The sequence below is a fragment of the Saccopteryx leptura genome, chromosome 2 (assembly GCF_036850995.1).
Source record: "Saccopteryx leptura isolate mSacLep1 chromosome 2, mSacLep1_pri_phased_curated, whole genome shotgun sequence".
Taxonomy (NCBI): domain Eukaryota; kingdom Metazoa; phylum Chordata; class Mammalia; order Chiroptera; family Emballonuridae; genus Saccopteryx; species Saccopteryx leptura.
In genome coordinates this window covers 357,326,697-357,344,221 of record NC_089504.1, presented here as the reverse complement: position 1 = coordinate 357,344,221, position 17,525 = coordinate 357,326,697, and the positions used below count along the sequence as shown (strand labels likewise).

The 17,525-nt window shown below is 40.0% G+C and overlaps 1 protein-coding gene across 3 annotated transcripts in view; it reads right to left on the bottom strand.

The window, feature by feature from the left end:
- The window catches only part of RAD51C (RAD51 paralog C), a 187,064-nt gene that overhangs the window by 158,827 nt on the left and 10,712 nt on the right, over positions 1 to 17,525 (bottom strand). For 2 of the 3 annotated variants that reach the window (XR_010748947.1, XM_066364684.1), the window contains exons 6-9: positions 12,038 to 12,104; positions 10,572 to 10,632; positions 3,674 to 3,737; positions 2,380 to 2,537 (exon numbers count right to left, since the gene is read on the bottom strand). Coding sequence is in view for 2 of the 3 variants with exons in the window: in XM_066364684.1 (XP_066220781.1) it covers positions 2,421 to 2,537; positions 3,674 to 3,737; positions 10,572 to 10,632; positions 12,038 to 12,104 (309 nt within the window). In the remaining variant the exon portion in view is untranslated. The remainder of the gene's footprint in view (positions 1 to 2,379; positions 2,538 to 3,673; positions 3,738 to 10,571; positions 10,633 to 12,037; positions 12,105 to 17,525) is intronic. The other variant, XM_066364685.1, reaches the window with a different exon arrangement.

Here is a 17,525-nt window from a genome sequence, read left to right as displayed (position 1 = left end):
CTCTCTCCCTTCCCGTCTGTCTGTCCCTATCTGTACCTCTCTGTCCTCCCCCCAAAAATTACAGGTCTTCTAAATTCAATAAATTAAAAAAATATATATATGGTTGTCACAGATAATCAATTGTTTGAATAATTTTCTTCCACTGGGAACCAAAGTAAATTTTGTGAATGTTTTGAGAAGCACTAAGAAGAAGGAGATGCTGAAACATTTTTTAGATGATTTTTAAACTGCTCAATCCAAAATTTTAATTTACTTAAGCAGTGTAAGATTATTCAAAAGAAAATATCAATACACCTAGAATTCTATAGTTGAATGAATCATACTATGTTTCAAAAATATAGAAATAATCAACTGTGAAATTATTTACTTGACTATTCTGGAAGATATATGTTCCAGACAATTTCTAAATGGAGTTCCAAAGTCCTTCCTTTAACATAAAATAAATTACAAATAAACAAATGGCTTAGATTTTAGGATTGAGTTCACTAAGATCAGACTGGTCATCTAAAACGTGTATCTTACTTACCTATGAAACGGAATAGACTGATATGCTGACTCAGCATGCTGAGTTTCCTTTATAATAATAAAATGGGTCATTTTAAGAATTATCAAAGCTACTTTTAAGGAGGAGAACACAAAACAAATGCAAAAAAAAAAAAAGAATCTGTTCTTCCTAGGATTTTCTAGGCAATTAGCAAAGAAAAGAGGGAAAAAAAAGCTTGATTGACCACATGAGCTCAGCTTTCCACATTTGCAAAATACAGTGTGTCCGTAAAGTCATGGTGCACTTTTGACCGGTCACAGGAAAGCAACAAAAGACGATAGAAATGTGGAATCTGCACCAAATGAAAGGAAAACTCTCTCAGTTTCATACCTATTCAGTGCAGTTCGATGTGGGCTCACGCACAGATTTTTTTTAGGGCTCCTTAGGTAGCTATCCCATATAGCCTCTACAGACTCGTCACTGACTGATGGCCTACCAGAACGGGTTTCTCCACCAAACTGCCGGTTTCCTTCAACTGCTTATCCCACCGAGTAATGTTATTCCTATGTGGTGGTGCTTCGTTATAAACACGCTGATATTCATGTTGCACTTTGGCCACGGATTTGAATTTAGCGAGCCACAGAACACACTGAACTTTCCTCTGTACTGTCCACATCTCGACTGGCATGGCCGTGGTCTGCTCCGCTGTATACACGGTGTCATCATCCTACAGAAACTGGGAGGGTTTTCCTTTTATTTGGTGCAGATTTCACATTTCTATCGTCTTTTGTTGCTTTCCTGTGACTGGTCAAAAGTACACCATGACTTTATGGACACACTGTATAACTGGCTCTGGCTGGTGGCTCAGTAGATAGAATGACAGCCCTGGCCTATGGATGTCCCAGGTTCGATCCCTGGTCATGGCACATGGGAAAAGCAACCATCTGCTTCTCCTTCCATCCCTCTCCCCCTTCTCTCCCTCTTTCCCTCCTGCAGCCAATGGCTCAACTGGTTCAAGCATGGCCCTGGGTGCTGAGGATAGCTCCAATGAAGTGCATCAGCTGAGGATAGCTCCAATGGAGCACATCAGCCTGAGGCACTAAAAATAGCTCTGTACTCAGGCATTTTCCCTAGATGGGGTTGCTGGGTTGATCCCAGTCTGGGCACATGTGGGAGTCTCCCTCGCTATCTCCCCTCCTCTCACCTGAAAAGAAAAAAAATATAGAGATAGATAGAGTTATACAGAGATATATCTCTATATAGAAAGATATATATGGCCCTGGCCGGTTGGCTCAGCGGTAGAGCGTCGGCCTAGCGTGCGGAGGACCCGGGTTCGATTCCCGGCCAGGGCACACAGGAGAAGCGCCCATTTGCTTCTCCACCCCTCCGCCGCGCTTTCCCTCTCTGTCTCTCTCTTCCCCTCCCGCAGCCAAGGCTCCATTGGAGCAAAGATGGCCCAGGCGCTGGGGATGGCTCTGTGGCCTCTGCCCCAGGCGCTAGAGTGGCTCTGGTCGCAACATGGCGACACCCAGGATGGGCAGAGCATCGCCCCCTGGTGGGCAGAGCGTCGCCCCTGGTGGGCGTGCCGGGTGGATCCCGGTCGGGCGCATGCGGGAGTCTGTCTGACTGTCTCTCCCTGTTTCTAGCTTCAGAAAAATGAAAAAAAAAAAAAAAAAAAAAAAAAAAAAAGAAAGATATATATAAAATAACTATCATCCCTCCTGAATGTTGCTAAAAATAAAAATAGGGCACCATATAATTGTAGAACATTGCTTTAGAAAAATTCAGAGAATCATATAAATTAAGTATATATATATATATTTCACTTGATATATTCCTGATTCATTTATGCTATAGTGTGTGATTATATTTTAAAAAACAAGTCTACTACTTACATACATTGCATCTCATAGAATCAATATATAACACTTTGGAATTAGTCTTTGGATTCCTGTTCTTCCTCTGACTCTCGAGACCGTTTCCGGGAATTTAATGAACCTTCTGTTTGCAATGAGCATGCAGTAGCAACAACAGCATCTCTAAATCCCTGAGGCTGCAAGATGAAAAAATATATAAGTATGCTTTAAGAACATCTATCATAAAAATTGGTCTTCTGAATATTTTAAGTAATTGATGAGAGCTACTTTATTCTTGGGACAGAAATGATCAACTGTTATGAATGAAGAGGACAAACCTCATGGACAGACATCTAAGCCAGGGCTATACAGAGTATTTTACATCTGGCATATTTTATATATACATACACACAGAAAAAAACATTGCATTATAAAAATGTTCTCTAAAAGATAACCCTAACAAACTTCGTGGTAACACTATTGGAAGAGGTGAAAGATTAACATGTAATAATTACTTAGGTGTTTTAAAAACTTATTTTCACAGTTAAATACTCTAAAGGTTTTTAATTAGAATACTTTAAATGCCCCTAAGCAATGCAAAGACTAAATGGATAAGTCAGTTTCAGAATATCTATTTCTGTTTTTGTCCTTAAAATGAGATGGCAAGAATAAAACTACTGATAAGTATGCATATTTCAGTCAAAAATGTACATTCTACAATGTACAATTACAAAAAATTTAACATTTTAAAGTGGGATATATTTAGTGACTATGATAGAGCTATAATATCTATAGACCAAAATGAGTACAGCTAGTATTTTTTTAATAAAAATTTTAACTTTCACTTTATTTAACTTTCACTTTTAATATATTTAATATCTGATATAACATATGGCATAAACACACTACCCTATAAGTAACTATTTCCTCAGTTTTTAAAAATAAATTTCAGTCTGTGACTAGTATATTATGTACATATATATAAAACTGGTATTTTTGGGATAATTCTAAGTATCAAAAGCTGTCCTCACATTCGCTTGCTGCCCACAGAAATTAATAGAAACAATTTGTAAATACTCTCTTTAGATCAGGGGTCTCAAACTCGCGGCCCATGGGCCGCATACGGCCCGTCGAACAATTTTGTGCGGCCCGCAGACTAATCCACGAAGTTCAAAATATTTTGGATAAAATTAAGTCTAGGGGCCTACTTGTATTTTTCATTTCTCTAGCATCTTGCTCTGCGGCCCACATGCTGAGTTGAGTTTGAGACCCCTGCTTTAGATCATTATTGCCCACCAATACCAAAACTGTACTCTAATCAAATAATACTGACTGTGATTTGAAATAGTACTGTAGATTCCTTCTGGCTGGGTGATTTGTACAATGTTGCCAACCTGCTTAGAGAAAAAAATACACATAAACACATGATCTTAATTTTAATTAGTTCAGATGACTGATTTGACAATTTATAGTTTTGTAATATAATTCTATTATTTTGTTCTCTAAGGACACAGAAAGCAAAGAAATATCAGAAGTATTCCCTTCAAACAACAGCTACATGTATACATGTGATCATCTGTACATATATTATTACATGCTACAGTAAGTGAAAGAAAGTCAGTCACAATAGGGCAAATTTGGGATGATTCCACTTATTTGAGGTGCTAGAGCAGTCAAATTCATAGAGACAAAAGTAGAATGGTGGTTGCCAGAGGCTAGTGGGAGGGAGGATGGAGAATTAGTGTCTGATAGGTACCAAGTTATAGTACAGGAAGATAAAAGTGTTCTGGAGATGGATGGTGGTGATGATCACACAATAATATAAATGTACTTCATGCCACTGAACTGTACACTGAAATGGTTAAAATGATATGTTTTATGTTATATATACTTTACTACAACTTTTTTTTAATTTTTTATTTATTTATTCATTTTTAGAGAGGAGAGAGACAGAGAGAGAAGGGGGGAGGAGCTGGAAGCATCAACTCCCATATGTGCCTTGACCAGGCAAGCCCAGGGTTTTGAACCGGCAACCTCAGCATTTCCAGGTCGACGCTTTATCCACTGCGCCACCACAGGTCCAACTTTTTTTTTTTAAGAGGAGAGAGAGATAGAGAGAGAGAGAAAGGGGAAGGGAGAGAGATGAGAAGCGTCAACCTATAGTTGCGGCACCTTAGTTGTTCACTGAATGCTTCACATATGTGCCTTGTCAGAGGGGCTCCAGCTGAGCCAGTGACCCTTTGCTCAAGCCAGCGACCTTGGGCTTTAAGCCAGCAACCCCATGCTCAAGTTGGCAAGCCTATGCTCAAACCAGCGACCTTGGGGTTTTGAACCTGTGACCTCAGAATCCCAGGTTGATGCTCTATCTACTGCACCACCAGTCAGGCCTTTACCACAATATTAAAAAACTGACATAACTGCACTAACTTAGAGAGAAATTAGACTCTCAGAGTTAAAAGGGTCATATATTTACATATATCATTGACTTGTTTTCAAAGACAATTCATAAAGGACATCTTGATTTATGATCTGTTCCTCAGGCACAATGTAAAAGAGAAGCAATCACAGACCATGGTCCATTAGCTTAATGTTTGGGTTAGTACTTTCAGGATGAAAACAGCAGAATCTAAAATGTCATTTACTCTATAATTGCAACTGTATATGCATAAATAAAATAACTGCTAACTAATATGTAATATAAGAATAATTATGCCCTGGCCAGTTGGCTCAGTGGTAGAGCGTCGGCCTGGCGTGCAGGAGTCCCGGGTTCAATTCCCGGCCAGGGCACACAGGAGAAGCGCCCATCTGCTTCTCCACCCCTCCCCCTCTCCTTCCTCTCTGTCTCTCTCTTCCCCTCCCACAGCCAAGGCTCCATTGGAGCAAAGTTGGCCCGGGTGCTGAGTATGGCTCTGTGGCCTCTGCCTCAGGCACTAGAATGGCTCTGAATGCAACAGAGCAACGGCCCAGATGGGCAGAGCATCGCCCCCTGGTGGGCATGCCGGGTGGATCCCGGCCGGGCGCATGTGGGAGTCTGTCTGACTGCCTCCCTGTTTCCAACTTCAGAAAAATACAAAAAAAAAAAAAAAAAAGAATAATTGTGATAGGGAGATTATACATTTTTATAATGCTTTTAGAAATGATATTCCATCTTTAATGTAAAATATAACAAAAATAGGAGTATGTTGTATTTTAATCCTCCTTATTAAAAAAAACCTTTTTGATTCAATGTAACAAAAATTAGCTAACCTTCTGAAAATTAGTATCTAATACCATGTCCAAAAAGGTACCCAGTTCATTGGACTTTCCTTAGAAAATTATCAAAAAGTAAATAAGCTTTTAAGAAGCATTTACAGCCTGACCTGTGGTGGCATAGTGGATAAAACGTTGACCTGGAAATGCTGAGGTCGCCAGTTCAAAACCCTGGGCTTGCCTGGTCAAGGCACATATGGGAGTTGATGCTTCCAGCTCCTCCCCCCTTCTCTCTCTGTCTCTCCTCTCTCTCTCTCTCTCTCTCTCTCTCCCTCTCCTCTCTAAAAAAATGAATAAAATAAAAAAAAGCATTTACATGTTTATTAAGAATCCTAAGATCAAATGGGCATTAAGTATTCAAGTTAAAAATGTTCCTCAAATTTCTAATTAAAAATAAAATTTTATATTTTATGTCTGTATCTCAAGAGATCTTTTTAAACAACAAACTAAACCAAAGAATCACTTGGCTTATGGCCCCTGCTGAGATGAAACTTAACATATGGCTGAACTACACCGTTTGGGTCAGAAAGAAACAAGACAGAAGCACAATTTGTGCTCTGAAGCTGAGTACACATATGAAACACTATGTGGGGGTGTTGCTATATCATTCCACTCTACCATCAGATCTTGGCAAAGAGTGGTATAATTCTGAACAATCTCAGTCTCATATTATCATGAATATGTAAATTAAAGAACACGCACAATGTACATAGAGGCAAAAGTTTTAAGTGAGAGGAGGGGAGATAGACAGATGCAAGTGCCCTGACACAGCAGAGTCCACCTGGCAACCCCTGTCTGAGACCAATGCCCAAGTCAACTGAGCTATCCTTAGTGCCTGAGGTCGACGCTTGGACCAGTCAAGCCACTGGCTGCAGGAGCGGAAGAGAGAGAGAAGGAGAGGGAGTAAAAGAGAAGCAGATGGTCGCTTGTCATGTGTCCTGACTGGGAATCAAACATGGGATGATGCTCTATTCACTAAGCAAACCAACCAGGGCCTAAAAGAATTTCTTTTAATAACTATTGGAATGTTACTCCACTCTTAGTCAAAGGGTGAAGATCAGGTGTTGCTGGTAAAGAATGGGAAGGGACTCGGTCATGAAATGGGATATTAAATCCAATTTTCAATATGTATTTGGCTAGTCAAGGTTTTTAGTTTTCTGTTTAAACTGAAAGTGTTCATTTTCATAACTATTTTCCTCCAGTGTGAATTCCTGTTTCTATCCTTTCAAGATAAACTAAAATTTAAACCACATATAAGATTTCATGCAACTTGAATGACTTCAAGTTAGTTGGTTTCAAACAACGAAGAACAAAACTACTTTAATTCTAGCCTGACCAGGCGGTAGCGCAGTGGAAGGAGCGTCGGACTGGGATGCCGAGGACCCAGGTTCGATACCCCGAGGTCGTCGGCTTGAGCATGGGCTCATCTGGTTTGAGCAAAGTTCACTAGCTTGGACCCAAGGTCCCTGGCTCAAACAGGGGGTTACTCGGTCTGCTGTAGCCCCATGGTCAAGGCATATATGAGAAAGCAATCAATGAACAACTAAAGTGCCACAACAAAAAACTGATGATTGATGCTTCTCATCTCTCTCCGTTCCTGTCTGTCTGTCCCTATCTATCCCTCTCTCTGACTGTCTCTGTAAAAAAAAAAAACACACAAAAAAACCTACTTTAATTCTATTAAATAAAGTCAGTTTCTTCTGGTTATAATAAAGTGTGCACATTATTTATCTTATGTCCACAGCCTGGGAAAAAATAGTTTGCAGAAACAGGATTTTACCTAAAGAGGAGGATAAGAGCTATACCATCAAATGTGCTGGCAACAACACAATACCAGAATTACATTCTAGAAACAGCAGTTGTAGGTGAAAAAGAATGAACTCTATTACAGTCAGCTATAAAATGTGGATACTACATATTTTATAAAGTTATTAGGAAATAAAATGAAATTATATACACACAGGGCTTAGATAAAAAAAGGACAGTTAATAAATATTCAATAAATGGTAGCTATTATTTACTAGTCAATTCATCTTCTGGGCCTTGATCTTCTCACTGTTAATAATAGGTATAGATTCTTATTGAAGGGATTATTTAAGTGTTGTACATAAAGTGATTGTACAAGCAAGCACTCAGTAAAATAATAGCATGGGACATAGGAAATGTTCTATAGAACAGTAAATTTCCCCTAAATCTATCTATTCAATGTCACTACACTATTCTCTAATTTCTTGGAAAGGATTATTAGTAAGAAGCTGAAGTCATAAAATAGTTAACTCTTCCCCCCCCCCAAGTGAGAAGTGGAGGGGGTGGGAGGCAGGCAGACAGACTCCCATCGGCATGCCCACTAGAGGGCGGCGCTCTGCCCATCTGGGGCGTTGCTCCACTGCAATTGGAGCCATTCTAGCACCTGAGGCCGAGGCCATGGAGCCATCCATCCTCAGTGCCCAGGCCAACTTTGTTCCAGTGGAGCCTTGGCTGCAGGAGGGGAAGAGACAGAGAGGAAGGAGAGGGGGAGGGGTGGAGAAGCAGATGGGCGCTTCTCCTGTGTGCCCTGGCTGAGAATCAAACTGGGGACTTCCACATGCCAGGCTCACGCTCTACTGCTGAGCCAACTGGCCAGAGATAACTTTTTTTTTTTTTTAAGGTGAGAAGAAGGGAGTTAGTGAGACAGACTCCTGCATGCACCCCAGCCGGGATCAACCGGGCAAACCCATTTGGGGTCAAATGCTGGAGTACCCAGCTATTTTTAGTGCCTGAGGCTAATGCTCTGGGACCTCAGCAGTGGGGGCTGCACTTGAACCAGTTGAGCCACTGCCTGAGGGAGGGAAAGCGGGAGAGACAGGGGAGTGGGAGTGGGAGAGAAGCAGATGGTTGCTTCTGTGTGCCCTGACTGGAGATCAAACCCAGGACGTCCATATGCTGGCCAATGCTCTATCCACTGAGCCACCAGCCAGGGCCTAAAATAGTTAACTTTTAAAAATTAATCATGCCCTGGCCGGTTGGCTTAGTGGTAGAGTGTCAGCCTGGCATGCGGAAGTCCTGGGTTCGATTCCCAGCCAGGGCACACAGGAGAGGCGCCCATCTGCTTCTCCACCCCTCCCCCTCTCCTTCCTCTCTGTCTCTCTCTTCCCCTCCCGCAGCCGAGGCTCCATTGGAGCAAAAGATGGCCCGGGCACTGGGGATGGCTCCTTGGCCTCTGTCCCAGGCGCTAGAGTGGCTCTGGTTGCAACAGAGCGACGCCCCGGATGGGCAGAGCATCCCCCCCCTGGTGGGCGTGCCGGGTGGATCCCGGTTGGGCGCATGCGGGAGTCTGTCTGACTGCCTCCCCGTTTCCAGCTTCAGAAAAATACAAAAAAAAAAAAAAAAGAATTAAAATTAAAATATTAATCATGACTTTCTGATCTCATGGGTATCTAACCAATGCTAATTTATAGAATTAGATAAAGAAGGCAAACTTCTCCTTCTGATAAATACACAAAAAGATGAAACATCTTACTCTGCTTCTATTATTTTTCTCATTTCTTAGATGTATTCGACTAGTGAGTATTTAATAGAACAACAGTGGAAGACTATTATTGTACACTAGCTAAAGGGAAATTCCTAAGAGAATAAGTGGATGTACTTTGCAGAAAACCTAAATCTGGGAAGGTATAAACAGTATGTTCAAGACTCATCTGGAGAAATTGTCAAATCTTTACAATAGGTTTTGTTGCTGAGAAAAAAATTCCTTTTGTGAATCCAGTTTATAATGATTTATTTATAGAATTGGGGAGTAGGAATCAATTGTAAAGCACTATGTATTATGGGGGGAAAGAGTGACCTGAGCTCTGGAAATGCCATTTCAAAAAGAAACACAAACTGCATGATTTAGTTGCAAAAAGTGTATGTAGGCCTGACCTGTGGTGGCAAAGTGGATAAAGCGTCGACCTGGAAATTCTGAGGTCGCCAGTTCGAAACCCTGGGCTTGCTTGGTCAAGGCACATATGGGAGTTGATGCTTCCTGCTCCTCCCCCCCTTCTCTCTCTCTCTCTCTCTCCTCTCTCTCTCTCTCTCCTTTCTAAAATGAATAAATAAAATTAAAATAAAATTTTAAAAAAAGTGTATGTAAATGTGATCAGTTCAGCTATGAGCTCAGAGTCTTTCAAAGAGACATGCAGATAGAGAAATAGACAATATCACTGACCAGACCCAATATGCATTTAAGTAACCCTTTTCCCATCTTTGCCCACATGCTGTGTCAATTTTTCCCTTTCATTAGAGCATTTCAAAACCAAGTTCTCTAGGTTATACCAATTAATCTCAAAGCAAAGAGGCTGGCATAAATCTGACATTTCTAGAATGCAGAATAAAAGGTTCTGCAGCTTTCAGTTGCCTATTTTTTAAAGAAAATAAAAGCTGGTTTGTTCACTTGCTCAGCAGCTTTAAAAACAGATACAAAGGTTTCATGCTGTCATAGTTTTATTTTAAAGAACAATACCAGTGAAAGTCAGGTAAGAAACTGAGTAACAAAAGCAAGATAGGAATATACAAAAGAAAACAAAAGTAGACACAATTTCATACAAGAAATATATTAAGCAACTAAGAATAACCATCCTATTTTCCACATAAATTAGTCCTAAAGCTAACTTTTTGTCCTGATTTTATTCTTTTCAATCCCTCACAGGAACACAGAGTACCCACCTCCTTCTGCAGGGCTAATAAATGGTACTTGATTTCTAAGAGCTTTCTTGATTTCTAAGGCATTCCTTAGGCACCTGCTCATTTCAGGTGCACCCCAGCATTCAAATATGCCAAAGAATTTTCTATGCGGATAAAAACATGTTCTTATGTTTGCTCTAGGTAATTAAGGACAAGGTAACAAAAGCTTTAGTTCATGGGGCACTGTAGATTTCATCCACTGGATTAGCTCTAAAAAAACTGGTAAGTGTTCAGTATAATTAGCTCAATATTCAGAATTATTAACTTGTTTCTATACTGACCTTTGCTTTTGATCCCAATGAAAAATCAGCCGTATTGTAGCTGCATGTCCCCAACTTTCCCCTAAAGAAAAAAGAATATAGTAATTGTATATTGCCTTACTGACTAGGTCTCTTAGAATGTCTCTGACCAAATAAAGTTTTACCTTGCTTAATTTAACATCATGAGAGTATACTTGGTTTCAAAAAACAAAAACAAACAAAAAAGCTCAACAGATGTTACTGGATAACATCCTGAGATTAATGGCTTTTTTACATATCAAAGGAAATACTGCAGATCAATATCTTCTATTTGTTTTTAGAAAACGTTATAGCTTAAATTAACATATTTGTTAATCTTCCTTAAATCAGGACTACTAACATATTTCTGACCCTTCCCCCCAGAAAAGCAAAAACTCTGACAGACTATTCTTAAAGATTTTTTTTTTTTTGGCAGAGACAGAGGGACAGATAGGGACAGACAGACAGGGAGAGATAAGAAACATCAATTCTTCGTTGCAGCTCCTTAGTTGTTCATTGATTAATTTCTCATATGTGCCTTGACCGGGGGCTACAGCAGACTGAGTGACCCCTTGCTCGAGCCAGCAACCTGGGGCTCAAGCTGGTGAGCCTTGCTCAAACCAGACGAGCCTGTGCTCAAGCTGGCGACCTCAGGGTCTCGAACCTGGGTCCTCCACATCCCAGTCCAACACTACCCACTGCACCACTGCCTGGTCAGGCTCTTAAAGGTTTTAATAGAAATAAATCTTGAGCCTGACCAGTGGTGACACAGTGGATAGTGTCGACCTGGGACCCTGAGGTTGCTGGCTAGAGCATGGGCTCATCCGGCTTAAGCACAGGCTCACCAGCTTGAGTGTGGGGTTGATGGCTTGAGTGCTTGAGCATGGGATCATAGACAGGATCCCATGGTCGCAGGCTTGAGCCTAAAGGTTGCTGGCTTGAGCATGGGGTCACTGGCTCGGCTGGAGTGCCCTGATCAAAGCTAGTCTTGTATGAGAAGCAATCGATGAACAACTAAAATGCCGCAAATATGAATTTGTTTCTCAGCTCCCTTCCTTCTCCACCCTACCTGTGTCTCTCTAAAAAGAGAGAGAGAGAGAGAGAGAGAGAGAGAGAGAAGAAATCTTGAAGCATTATATTCTAACAAAAACCATGACTGAGTTGTAGTAAAATTTGGATTTGAATGTATTCACCCTTTCTACTGCCTAAGATTGTGAGCTTTCTGAAGGCAAAAATCATCGTATGAACATTATAGGCTCAGGACCTGACACAACAGTTTGTTATATAGTAGATGCTGAATTAATGTTTGGTAACTGAAAGATGAGTATCTAAGAGCACTGTACTAAGATTTATTAGTGAATAAGACTGATACAGTATCTGCTTTCATGGAGTTGACACTATTCAAAAAGCATCAAATGAAAGAAGTAGAGCTAATATGTTTAACTGAAAATGTGTATCTGATTACCCACCCAATGCTGGTATCAGCAAGGCCTGATTTCTATCAATCTTTGTTGTCATCTGATTAGTTAAAATGACCTACAAAAACAAAATGTGAGAAAAGAGATCAGTCTCCCCTAGAACTTATCAATAGTTCTGTGATTTTTAGTATTCTGAATATAATCGAATTTAAAGAAAGACATATTTAAGTAATGAAAACATTTCTGATAATATTTTTTTCTTTTTTACAGAGACAGAGAGAGAGAGAGAGTGGAATAGACAGAGACAGACAGGAACAGAGAGATGAGAAGCATCAATTATTAGTTTTTCATTGCGCATTGCAATACCTTAGTTGTTCATTGATTGCTTTCTCATATGTGTCTTGACCGCGGGCCTTCAACAGACCGAGTAACCCCTTGCTCAAGCCAGCGACCTTGGGTCCAAGCTGGTGAGCTTTTTGCTCAAACCAGATGAGCCCACACTCAAGTTGGTGACCTCGGGGTCTTGAATCTGGGTCCTTGGCATCCCAGTCCGACGCTCTATTCACTGAGCCACCGCCTGGTCAGGCCGTTTCTGATAATTTTTAAAAAATGTATCAGACAAGAACAAAGATGCTTTCATTGTGAAAATGGAAAAATAAAAATAAAATAGATAATACATAAAGGCCCAATAAGACCATGCACAAGCCCTGGCCAGTTGGCTCAGCGGTAGAGCATCAGCCTAGCGTGTGGAGGACCTGGGTTCGATTCCCGGCCAGGGCACACAGGAGAAGCGCCTATTTGCTTCTCCACCCCTCCGCCGCGCTTTCCTCTCAGTCTCTCTCTTCCTCTCCCGCAGCCAAGGCTCCATTGGAGCAAAGATGGCCCGGGCGCTGGGGATGGCTCTGTGGCCTCTGCCTCAGGTGCTAGAGAGGCTCTGGTCGCAACATGGCGACGCCCAGGATGGGCAGAGCATCACCCCCTGGTGGGCAGAGCATCGCCTCATGGTGGGCGTGCCGGGTGGATCCCGGTTGGGCGCATGCGGGAGTCTGTCTGACTGTCTCCCCCTGTTTCCAGCTTCAGAAAAATGGAAAAAAAATAAAAATTAAAAAAAAAAAAAAAAAAAAGAAAAAGACCATGCACAAAACTTGATAAATGGCAGAATCAGAAAAATCCTTGCTTTTAAATTTAAGTTTTGCATAAGCCAATAGGAACAACCAGTCCAACAGCAGCAACATCAGCAGTGGTAATAAACACTTTTGAATACTTAATAACTGCCAGAAACTAAGCTAAGTGCTTCCCTTCATTATCTTATCTAATTTCTACAATCACTCTATGAATGAGGCATTATTGTTATTATTCCAGTTTAACACATGAGAAATCAAGTTTAGAAAGACTGAGTCTGGCCTGACCTGTGGTGGCGCAGTGGGTAAAGCGTCGACCTGGAATGCTGAGGTTGCCAGTTCGAAACCCTGGGCTTGCCCAGTCAAGGCCATATGGGAGTTGATGCCTCCTGCTCCTCCCCCTCCTCTCTCTCCCCCCTTCTCTAAAATGAATAAAATCTTAAAAAAAAAAAAAAAAAAAAAGACTGAGTCTGTGTTCTTCAGCAGTGTTGCCTCTCTGGAATATGTTTATTCAAAAGAATTTAAAATCCTTAATAAATAACTCAAAGTTTACATTTTTACAGAAGAAACAAATACAGAATTATGATTTTACAGAAATAAAAAAGAAACTAAGGCAGAGAATTATGAGAAGACACCTAAAGTCAAAGAATGTACTATATAAAAATATAAGAACTGGGAAAAAATAAAACCCAGAAATTAGGCCAAATGATGCCAAATTATGACCATGCTAATCTGCTGATAGTACAGGTGTGCTTTACTCACAGACGGCTCTACACGCTAAAATGATTGCTGATTCTTTTGGATTAAATAGTGGCCTGTACAAAAGATCCCATGTTTTGAAAGTAGTAGCTTTAAAGTAGAGAAAACAGAAGTGTTTAAGACTGACTTAATACAGTAAAAGTCAGATTATCTAGCAATCTTTTATCCAAAATGCTCCAGAAATGATTACTTTAAATACAAATCTTGCAACACAAATCTTCCCTCCAGATATGAGAGATATGACTGCCAGCTGAAATGGATAAAGCACTTCTATGAAAAGGTATCTACTTTGAAAAAGTCATCAGTTTCATACAAAAACTAAGAAAGAAAAGGCCATTTGGCTATTCCCACTGCAGTGGGAACACCCTAAAATTTTTGTTTACCTACAAAGGAGAAATATGTGATCCATCTAGATCTCAAGTAGGCCCTCACTGGATGACACGACTTTCTTCCCTTAAGTGCCACAGGGGCTTCCCCATGTGTTACCTCAGGCCGGGAATCTCAGGACAAGCTAAACAGAAGTTTAAATTGGCAATTAATTGAAATATATGACCAACTGGTCTCCTCGACATGCTCAATAATATAAATACCCTTTACTGTACATACTACTAAGCTTTTAAGCGCTAGCAACTGAGATAATTACTTATACTAGCACTTTTTGGTTAGAGGTGCACTATCCAACTCTGAAATCATTAGCTGCAACATGCTTTTAAAAATTAAAATCATAAAACTAGAAAATTCAGTTTCTCAGTACCACTAGCCATATTCAAGAGCCTAACAGCCATACAACTACTGTATTAAACTGAGCCTTTTCATCTGTGCAGAAAGTTCCATCAGATAGGGATAGGAAGCTAACCCATTCCATTTCTTGTGGAAAATATAAGTAAACATACTGCTTACCAGCTGTTCAACATCCCAAAATTAGAATTTGCAATGTTAGCAAATATTTATAAAATAATTACACTGCTTCTGCAAAAATGTTGGATTTATCAGAATCCAAATGAAAAGTATTGTGTCATTACTCCAAGGAATCTTTAAAATGGTGAAGAAACAATCACTTTGAGATTATTAACTTCATAAATACTTCCAAGTATCCTTAAATTGATAAGCAGATAAACAAAATGTGGTATATCAAGAAAACACAGAAGTAGTCGGTCGTTAGAAAGGTACTGATGTGTGCTGCAGCACGGGTGAATCTGGAAAACGGCGCGAAATGCAAGAAGCCAGACACGAAAGACCACACAGTGCATGATTCTACTTACGTAAGACTATCCGGAAAAGACAGATCCCTAACCACAAAAAGCAGACTAGTGGTTAAGAGCTAAAGGGACGTGCCTGACCAGGTGGTGGTGCTGCTAAAGGCCCTTGGTCAAGGCACATATGAGAAAGCAATCAATGAACAACTAAGGTGTCACAACGAAAAACTGATGATTGATGCTTCTCATCTCTCTCCGTTCCTGTCTGTCCCTGTCTATACCTCTCTCTCTCTCTCTCTCTCTCTCTGTCTCTGTAAAAAAAATAAATAAATAAAAAGTCAAATATCTTAAAAAAAAAAAGAGCTAAAGGGACGTGTAACGGGGGGGGGGGACAGGTAATGAGTAAGGGATTTCTTTTTGGGATGATGGAAATGTTCTAAAATCAGATAGTGGTGATGCTTGCACAACTCCAAATATGCTGAAAACCACTGAACTGTATACTTTAAAACAGTGAATTTCAGGGAGTGTTAATTATATCTTAATAAAATTGTCAAATAAGCACTTTTGTTAATAATCAAATAAATGCATCTATAAAAGGACTCTTCACATCAGCTTGGCAAAGATTTAAAAGATTCAAAGTTGGTAAAGATGTAGAAAAACAAAAATTACCATTCATTGCTGTAGAGAACATACTTTGGAACATACTTTCTGAGGGTAATTTGATAATATATAACAAAATATTTAAAATAGACGTAACCCTTTGGCTTACTACTTTCAGAAATAACTGAATGAATGAACAAAGAAGTATATATATAAGTCTGTTGATTGCAGTGTTTTATTTATATATATATTTTAAAGAATTTATTCATTTTAGGAGAGAGAGAGAGAGAGAAGGCAAGGAGAAGCAGGAAGCATCAACTGCCATATGTGCCTTGACCAGGCAAGCCCAGGGTTTCAAACTGGCAACCTCAGTGTTCCAGGTCGACACTTTATCCACTGCACCACCACAGGTCAGGCGACTGCAGTGTTTTAAATGGTGAAAAATTGGAGTCAACTTTAAAGACAATCAACTGGGAAGTTTTTAAAAACTACAATCATACAACAAAATACTATGTAGCTGTTGCCTGACCAGGCGGTGGCGCAGTGGATGGAGCATAAGACTGGGATGCAGAGGACCCAGGTTCAAGACCCCGAGGTTGCCCCGAGGTTGCCAGCTTGAGTGTGTACTCATCTGGTTTGAGCAAAGCTCACCAGCTTGGACCCAAGGTCGATGGCTCGAGCAAGGGGTTACTCCGTCTGCTGTAGCCCCACAGTCAAGGCACATATGAGAAAGCAATCAATGAACTAAGCTGTTGCAACAAAAAACTAATGATTGATGCTTCTCATCCCTCTCCGTTCCTGTCTGTCTGTCTGTCCCTATCTATCCCTCTCTGACTCTCTGTCTCTGAAAAAAAAAATACTATGTAGCTGTTAAAAAAGGTAGACATATAGCCTGACCTGTGGTGGCACAGTGGATAAAGCATCAACCTGGAAATGCTGAGGTCGCCGGTTCAAAACCCTGGGCTTGCCTGGTCAAGGCATATATGGGAGTTGATGCTTCCAGCTCCTCCCCCCTTCTCTCTCTGTCTCTCCTCTCTCTCTCTCTCTGTCTCTCCCTCTCCTCTCTAAAAAATGAATAAATAAATAAATAAAAAAGAAACAAAGATTAAAAAAGGTAGACATATAAAGTAATATATGTGGAAACATGTTCACAATGTATTAAGTGAATGAAATACTGCTTTGCATAATAGCATGCATAAGTGATCTTATTTAAAAACATGTTTATATATGCATATGCATATGCACATAATCAGTTTGGGAAAATGTATACCAAACACCAATTATCTCTGGGTAATAGATAATATAATTGCGTACTTTCTACATTTTGATAGTTTAGAATTTTTTTTTACAGCAAGCACATAACTTAAAATTGTAAAATGTATTTATTTTCAAAAGTCATACATGCTTCTATAGCTGCTACAAAAAAATTAAAAATCAAGCTAAGAAGAATTTATAACATGAGAGAGGAAAATATGTCCTCAACCCCACAATATCCTATCTCTAGAAATAACCACTGTTAATGTTTTGGTCCTTTCCTTATTTTTCTTCACAAATATAAATAGAAATGCTCAGATAATTTTTAATTTTCTCAAAAATCGGATCCACTGAATGTACTGTTATGCTACTTAAACCTTTTTACTTAAGCATATACATGGATATACCTTGTTCCATGTTAGTGCGCATATATTTACATTACTCTCCTTAAACACTCTATAGTATTCCATGTTGTTTGGATTACTTTTTTAATCAGGAAAGATAAAGCCATTTCTGTTCAAAACAAACACCTAAGGAATTGTGCAGAACATTAGTCTTGAGTGCCCCCTACTGGAGGCTCTTCATTGATAGTAACAACACATAAAATTG